Source organism: Grampus griseus, assembly GCF_964374135.1.
Source record: "Grampus griseus genome assembly, chromosome: 19".
In the NCBI taxonomy this organism is placed as follows: Eukaryota; Metazoa; Chordata; class Mammalia; order Artiodactyla; family Delphinidae; genus Grampus; species Grampus griseus.
The window spans coordinates 31,197,521-31,205,544 of NC_139013.1; the positions used below are offsets into that span (position 1 = coordinate 31,197,521).

The 8,024-nt window shown below is 46.2% G+C and overlaps 1 protein-coding gene across 1 annotated transcript; it reads left to right on the forward strand.

Annotated features, from left to right (window-relative positions):
• The first annotated feature begins 920 nt into the window (after positions 1-920).
• ARL2BP (ARF like GTPase 2 binding protein) lies at positions 921-7,653 on the forward strand. The gene is made up of 6 exons (XM_082676944.1): positions 921-1,277; positions 2,016-2,077; positions 3,808-3,914; positions 4,924-5,009; positions 5,220-5,316; positions 5,940-7,653. Exons 1-6 carry the CDS (start codon positions 1,222-1,224, stop codon positions 6,039-6,041), a joined length of 510 nt encoding a protein of 169 aa, XP_082533070.1. The 5' UTR covers positions 921-1,221; the 3' UTR covers positions 6,042-7,653.
• The last annotated feature ends 371 nt before the right edge of the window (positions 7,654-8,024 follow it).

Sequence of the window (8,024 nt, forward strand, 5' to 3'; positions counted from 1 at the left end):
CAGCAAATCTTTCTGGATGCCTGCCTTCTACTTGGTGGTAAGCAGAAGTAGTACCTCTGAGAATTGATCTCACTCTGGATACAACTGTGTCATGGTAACCATTTTTAGTTCCACATCCCACTGATATCTATTTTATGTCCATTCAAAAATGTCAATTTATTCAGACTGGCCATCTGACCCACAGATCAAACTTAAGCCATACCTAAAATTCCTCTAGACATGTACCAGACATTTGGCCAAAAAATAAAATGCAACCGAAGAGACACAATGTCTAGTGATCCAATCAGGAGAAAACAGATCTAGGGTATCCTTTTGCAAAATTCGTCAGTTTTGGAGGGGTACTTTTCCTGGAGCAAAGTCACCTGATGTAGTTGCTCAAAGTGGTTCTGTCAACTTTTATCTTGCCTAATTACCCAAGAAACCAGTTAGTGCCGAATAATCTTTTTGATGTGAATATTATACTTATGATGTAAATTACAATACCTCCACTTCTTGCGGTGGGGCGATCCTTCCACGAGAGGGAGTAACTGTCTCGCAAATCAGAGGTCTTCATTATCTGGCTCAAAAGCTAAGGGATTGGCTCTCAAGAGATTTTCGATTTACAGTGCTCTTAAAACCCGCTTTAAACGACCTGAAGCTTCATCTTAAATCTTGTAATTCATTCCAAGTTGCAAGTGAGGAAATGAAGGCTCTCTCTGGGCTTGGATTCCTTCCTCTTCAAAATGGGGACGACGTCAGATTTAATCACCCCACAGAGTGAGTATACGTGAGAGAGCCCCTGACCTGCTCAAAGAGGTCCGACTTCCGTTCGCGACCCTCCATCCCTTTCCCTCACTTCCTCTCCCTATCTTTGCCCCGCCCCTGGCGTTTGGCAACGCACGCCTGTGATTGGCTGCTGAGAGCCGCGAGGCGGCGGAAGGGTCGCGGAGGCCTTGGTGAAGGCGGAGTGGGCGCGGTAACGGACGCCGGGACCCCCTAGGCGACAGCGGCGAGTTAAGTGCGGCCCGGCTAGCGCGTGGCAGCAGCCAGGGAGCCTGAGGCCGGGGTGTCGTGCGCAGGCGCTACTCGGTTGGGCCGTGAACTGGCCGAGGCCTCGGCTGCGAGGCCTTCCCCATGCCGGTTGGGGCTCTGCGGAGCAGAGCGGAGGCTGCTCCCGGGCCTCGGGCGGGGTAGAAGCCCGGCGGGCCCGCTGCCCCGCGCGCGGTGGATGCGGCGTTGGCGATGGACGCGGCGGCGGCGATGGACGCTCTAGAGGAAGAGAGCTTCGCGCTGTCCTTGTGAGTGACGCCGCACGAGCCCGGGAGGCTGAAGGTCGGGGCTGCCGGCGCTTGGCCTCGGCCTCTGCCTCCGCCCTGCGAAACCAGGATCCCCGGTGTGGGTGGGAGAGCAAGAAGACTCCGCCCCAGTTCCCGCGGCCGGCTCTGCCGCCGCGGCGACCGCGGGGTTCAGCCCTGGAGGACAGGAGTGCAGTGCGGTGTCATGCGATGATACACGCCTCTGTCACAATGCCCCCCCGCCTCCAATCCTTGGTCGTCAGCAAAACCTGGCGAGTTTGAGCTGCAGAGGCCCGACCACGGGTCAGAAGACCACCACCACTACCCCCAGGGGTTCTAATTGCCCCCCTTCCCGGCCAGTGTCTTAACCGCACCAAGTTTACGCGCGCCCACAAGCAGATTGGTGTGGGGTGATAGCGAAAATGCGGTGAGTAGGACCCCAACGAAATAAATGCGAGGAGCCTTAAGATGTCCGCTGTGAGCCTTTGCCCCTTTTATTTGTCCCTGTTGTAAGTCCTTGGGTCGTATCATGTTTTATGAAAGTGGAGCCATTGCATTCAACTTTGATGTCACAGATGTGTCAAATGTGTTTTCTTCTGTGTGGCATTGCTGAATTAGACACTAATCATTATTAATTTTTAAAGCTAGTTGATGGGAAGTTTATTTGAAAATGTCCATAATACATTTTGAAAAAAAGAGGAATTAATCTGAAACAGCTCCTAATCCAGGCGTATTTTTCAGCTCTTCCGCCTCTGATGCAGAATTTGATGCTGTGGTTGGATATTTAGAAGACATTATCATGGGTAAGCTTCCTTGCCTGTGCTTTTTAGGTTTTAGGCCCTTGCTTTTAAGGACATTGAAATCCATTTGGAGAGTTAATTTTCAAAAAGAGAGAAAACATGAAGCTGCATGTAATGTTTAATGTAACGTACTGTAATACAAAGTAAGCCTTATTGTGCTTTGCTTTACAGGCTACAGCCCCTACTCCTTTAAGTAACTAGTAACCATAGATTCAGTCCCCTGAAGGGACTTATTCAGGTAATGGGGCACCTTGAAGTTATGGGGCTCTTGGCAAAACTTCAGAAAATATTAACCTAGTTTATTTCAGAGAGTAAAATCAATTTTTAGTCTTGTGTTTTAATATTTTGTGATATAAATCACAGTGTAATACCATAGCCATTGGGACTTCCCTGGTGGCGCAGTGGTTAATTTGGTCTACCAGTGCATGGAACACGGGTTCGAGCCCTGGTCCAAGAAGATCCCACATGCTGCAGAGCAACTAAGCCCGTGTGTCACAACTGCTGAGCCCGCGAGCCACAACTACTGAAGCCTGCGCCCTAGAGCCTGTGCTCTGCAACAAGAGAAGCCACCGCGATGAGAAGCCTGTGCACCTCAAGGAAGAGTAGCCCCCAGCTCGCCACAACCAGAGAAAGCCTGCACACAGCAGCGAAGACCCAACGCAGCCGAAAATTAATTAATTAATTAATTTAAAAATACCATAGCCATAGCACACATGTTCGTGAGGAACAAGATGTCATACTTCAGCTGGGTTCTGAGTTCGAATTTGTGGATTCATTTTGGCATCCATAAGTCCTGCTAAGTAATAAGCAGTAATAGGCACCAACCATTTAAGACAAGTATGTGGGAGAGAAAAATTTGAGAAAATCTTGTCTGTTGACTTTAAGTTTTCTGAGAATTAGGAAAAGAACACTGTTGTTTGGTGTTACTAGCTGTATTTCTTAGCCTTGTTTAGTGAAAAATCATTGACCAAGTTTTTATATCTTCGGGTCCTGTAAAGGTTCATACCCTTAACTCCTAAATGCAAATGTTTCACTGTTAAGATCCCATGTGGATCTGAGGATTTCTGGGGAATGCTGAGGAATACTTTCTTTTGGCCTCTATGAGTAACCTGTGTGCTGTGGGAAAGCCCAGGGTATTTATTCCAAAGTCTAGGTCATTTATGAAGCTTTCCTTTTATTTTTAGAAGTTATATTCTGTTTGGTTGTTAAAATACCCTAAATACCATAAACCTTAATGTTTGCTATGAACCAATCTCTATACATGAATTCTCATCTAAATTCCACATAGCAAGTCTTACAGGATAGGTACTCTGATCATCCTCATTTTTCCAATGAAGAAACTGGGGCTTAGAGAAATAAAGTAACAGGCCGAAGGTCACACAGTTGTAAGTGGCCGAGGTGGGATTTGAACCCAGGTAGTCTAGCCTCTATCAGAGCCCATGCATTTAATCACTACACTGTTTACACCACTGCTGCTGAAATTATATTAAGACAACCCTTTGTGGAGTTCCCAAGCCACCCTGGTTAAAGTGGACTAGAGGATAGTGGTGGTTGCACAGCAGCGTGAAGGCGCTTCATGCCGCGAAACTGTACGGTTAACACCTTCAGCTTTCCCCTCCTAGAGACTGGCCATCCATAAACCAGTTCTGCTGACATTTCTTCCTGCCTGTTTAGAAATCAGAATGGTTTTTAGTCTCCACTAAAAAGAGTACATTTTTCCTATTGCGGTTCAGATGATGAGTTCCAGTTATTACAGAGGAATTTCATGGACAAGTACTACCAGGAGTTTGAAGACACAGAAGAGAATAAGCTCACCTACACACCTATTTTTAATGAATATGTAAGTGGATTCCTGTTTCTCTTACTGGAGATTAGGATTTCTTTAAATTATGAATTTAGGATCAAGTGATGTTGAAATCTGCTCAACTTAATCTGCCATCAGCACCCTGCCGGGAAGCCTAATTAGAATCTGATTTAGTCTTCACCTCCTGTTGTTTTCCTCTGCACAGTTCTTGGGGCTGTTTTCCAAATATTTAATGACTTCGTCTTCTGTTTTAAAACATGTTTGGCTTTATCATAATCCTGCTTTCAGTTACAGTATGTGGATTCACCATACCTTGCACTTACATACTTTTGACCTTTTGGGCTTTCACACACTATTTTTTCCTACTACATAATCCAGCCAGGTATGCACGACTGTTTGATAAAAGTGAAAACCAAGACCAAGATCACTAAGTAGTTGGTGGCAAAACCAAGACTAGAACCCAGGGACCTCGACTCTTGACCCCTTGGGTCTTTGCCCTATGCCAAGGCCTCGTGCAGCCTCCTGTTATGATCTCATCGGTCCGAGAAGAGGTTTGAGCCTCCAGGACTTTCTTCCCTTAACATAGAAGTGTGGCAGAGTCGAAGAAGGTTTCTTAAGCCAAGCCTCAGCTTTTAAGGAACCTGCGATTACCTCCAACTGTGTGCTTTTTTATATGTTCTTTCCGCACAGATTCTGTCTACCCAGGCAGAAAAGCCCCCACTTACTTCACTCCTCCCTTCCCGCCGTGGGGAGTGGGAGCCCTTCTGCTCCCTATCCCTACCCACCTTGGAGCATTCCTCTTGTTACATCGTAATTACCTGCAAATGCCTCTCCCACGGGTGGGCCAGGGCACAGGGGGTGTGCTCACTGAGGACAGGAGCTGGGTTTGGGTTTGGGTTCTCTGGGTTCTCCCAGCACTCGCGGGGAGCCAGGCACACAGAATAGGCTCTTAGGAAATGTTTTCAAAGGGCTGGAGGACAGGCTTTCTGAAGAGAAGCTTTGTTTTCTTAAAGCACAGTCTGACCAAGATCCTTTCCACTGTTAGATTTCTTTGGTAGAAAAGTATATAGAAGAACAGCTGTTGGAGCGGATTCCTGGATTTAACATGGCGGCTTTCACTACAACTTTACAGTGAGTTGAGCTTGACTCTGCTTTCTTACGTCTTTTTACCCTCAACTCTGAAAGAACACACTCCCCCTTGTTTTCCTCAGTGCTTGAATATCAAGCTTTAGAGCACTTGGTTAGGTCCTGGGTGGGAGGCCCTCCAGACCTTTGAGGGAAATCTCAAAGAGACAGTCTGTATCATCATTCATTCATGAAGCAGCCCCTTTTCTTTTGCAGGCACCATAAAGATGAAGTGGCCGGTGACATTTTCGACATGCTGCTCACGTTTACAGATTTTCTGGCTTTTAAAGAAATGTTTCTGGACTATAGAGCAGTAAGTTCCTCTGTCTGTTTAGTCACAGTGAACTGCTTAGAAAGTTCCAAGTAGACCTGTCGAGCACAAACCACCCCCTGTGCTCCTCTCTGTAAGACTGGCCAGTATCAGCAGAGCGAGCTGCTGTCCTCTGCTGGCCGGGGCCTGGGACCCTTAACAAGGAATTACATTCTCATGGTTTTGGTGAAACAGGTCCCAGGCACCTTATAGGGTTCCTAAATAATCAAAAGGACAAAGCCAAAAAACAGGTCTGATTGCCTTGCTTTTCTTGGAGTACAGGTTCTTAATAGGAGAAAGAAATGTTTTTCAGTGAAGAGAGGTCATTTTTTTGTTTTTTTGGCTGCGCCTCGTGGCATGTGGGATCTTAGTTCCCCAACCAAGGGACCAGGGATCGAACCCGTGCCCCCTGCAGTGGAAGCGTGGAGTCTTAACCACTGGACTGCCAGAGAAGTCCCCAAGAGGTGCATTTTTAAAGAGTGACCAGCTCTGAATAAAAATGCAAAATCACTCCCTCTTCCTGTGTGCTCCCTGGTGGCCCACCCTGAACACTTCCTTCCCTGTTATGAGCTAGAAAGGACTTTTTTTTGTCTCTTGCCTCTTAAAGTTGCTCTCTTCTCATGTAGGAAAAAGAAGGCCGGGGACTGGACTTAAGCAGCGGTTTAGTGGTGACTTCATTGTGCAAATCATCTTCTATGACAGCTTCCCAGAACAATCTGCGGCCCTAGGTCCCACCTCCAGGTAATGGGATCTTTCTAGACATCACCAGCCCAATAGACTGGGAGAGGCTTTGGCTGATGTTGTCTGAAGAATACATCTTGGAATCACTGACTCTGTTCTGCAACTCTTTGTTAATGTTAAGTATTGATGGGTCAGAAGAAAATGACCCGACCTTCCTGGGACACGTGCTTGTCTTCAGTAACCCTAGTACTCCGCCCTGAGTAGACACCTCTTTCAGGAGCTTCTGAGTCTGGCTCCTGCACCAAGCCCAAGTCCAGCATTCCACCTGGGGGGCACTTCCCCAGCATATGTGTTGGTGTGTCCTTGTTGGAAGAACCCACCATCACCAACTCTCTTGGCCCAGCAGGCCTTGCATGTCCCACCAGGCTTTTTTTTTTTTTTTTTTTTTTTTTGCGGTACGCGGGCCTCTCACTGCTGTGGCCTCTCGCGTTGCGGAGCCCAGGCTCCGGACGCACAGGCTCAGCGGCCATGGGTCATGGGCCCAGCCGCTCCGCAGCATGTGGGATCTTCCCGGACCAGGGCACGAACCCGTGTCCCCTGCATCGGCAGGCGGACTCTCAACCACTGCGCCACCAGGGAAGCCCTCCCACCAGGCTTTTTGTGCACTCACAGCTTTTTATATGGGTCAGAGTTTCAGTCCTGCAGCCTCAGTGGGGTTTTTGACTGGGAGTATTTATCTAGGGTTTAACTCAAGCTAGGTACCCATCTCAAGATTTCTGAAACTCCTACTATCACAGCTAGTCTTGGAGGTAGGAATCGACTTAGAGAGTTGTCCTTTACCTAAAAAGGTACTTGTGAAAATCAGTTCCTAGTCTTACACGTACAGTCCTGGTATCACTTTACTGTCTTCTACTGGTCCTGATGTAGTCCCATTGTTTCTATAACTCTCATTTATGTGTTTTTGAAAACATTTTTATAAATGAATACTCAGGCTAACCTAGTGGATATAATCTTGGAACTTCCATGATTACCCACTTCAAGATCAAAGTATTATATTGCTGTGTGCTTTTTAGCTGTTAGTGCTATGAAAGCAAAAGTGCTTTCCATGTTGGTGTTCCTGTTTTACTGGGCACCAATGAATGTATGCTGGAAGTGGTCTAAAAGGTTTCCTTTTCTTAGAGCATGTTAGTATTTGTGCAGGTTTGCTTAAAACCCTTTCTATGTAGAACAGCTCCTTAGGTTTTCTGTTGGGGTAGGGGCTGTGCACTTCCTTCTTGCTGTCAAAATAATCCTACCAAGATAGTGTTCCACTGGTCTAGCTCAGTAGGAGATAGCAAACAGCTTTACTGGTCATCTGTCTGCTTGGATTTAGTACACTGGTTTAGTACAATGTTTGATAGAACATTACTGACCAGAAAACATGGATGTCACCTCTCTAGAAAGAAAAACTATAGTAGTTCAATTCCCAATGTATACCTTAGTTGTTTTTTTGTTGCTTTTTTTATTTTTAAAGTAAAAATAAGACTCTCTACTGACTTTTCACTTGGCTGTTCTGGTTTTAAAGGATGAGCTAGCTGTAGGCTGTGCGTTTTTCTGTACCAACGTGGCGCTTATTAAATACTTTTGTACCATGAGTAAAATTTCAGGTGTTTTGAAAAAAACAAAAACCATCATTCTAAATGAGTCATCCCTTCTTTACTATTGCTGCTGCCATCAGGTTATCAGTACTTTGGTCTTTCAAGACGAAGTCTTTTAAAACACTTCGTCTCCTGGCCTTGCCTACCCTTCTTGCTCTTTTTATAAACGGGACTGCCCATCGCAGGCCAGGCATGTTGGAAGCACTTGATGAAGAATCCCTCTATTCAGTCTGGCTGAGAAAAGGCAGGTGGACAAAGATGAAATTATGAAAAGTGAACAAAAAAGGCAAATGGTTCTTTTTCATCCTTTTCCACTCAGAAAAAAAGCAGGCACGTCTGTTGTAGCTTCACATTAGAAAACAGGCTTTCTGATTTTTTTAAAACAAACTAGAA

Coding starts and splice junctions, on each gene's coding strand:
- ARL2BP (XM_082676944.1), top strand. CDS start 1,222: ATGGACGCGGCGGCGGCGATGGACGCTCTAGAGGAAGAGAGCTTCGCG. Junction 1,278..2,015: donor GAGAGCTTCGCGCTGTCCTT/GTGAGTGACGCC, acceptor CGTATTTTTCAG/CTCTTCCGCCTCTGATGCAG. Junction 5,317..5,939: donor TGTTTCTGGACTATAGAGCA/GTAAGTTCCTCT, acceptor CTTCTCATGTAG/GAAAAAGAAGGCCGGGGACT.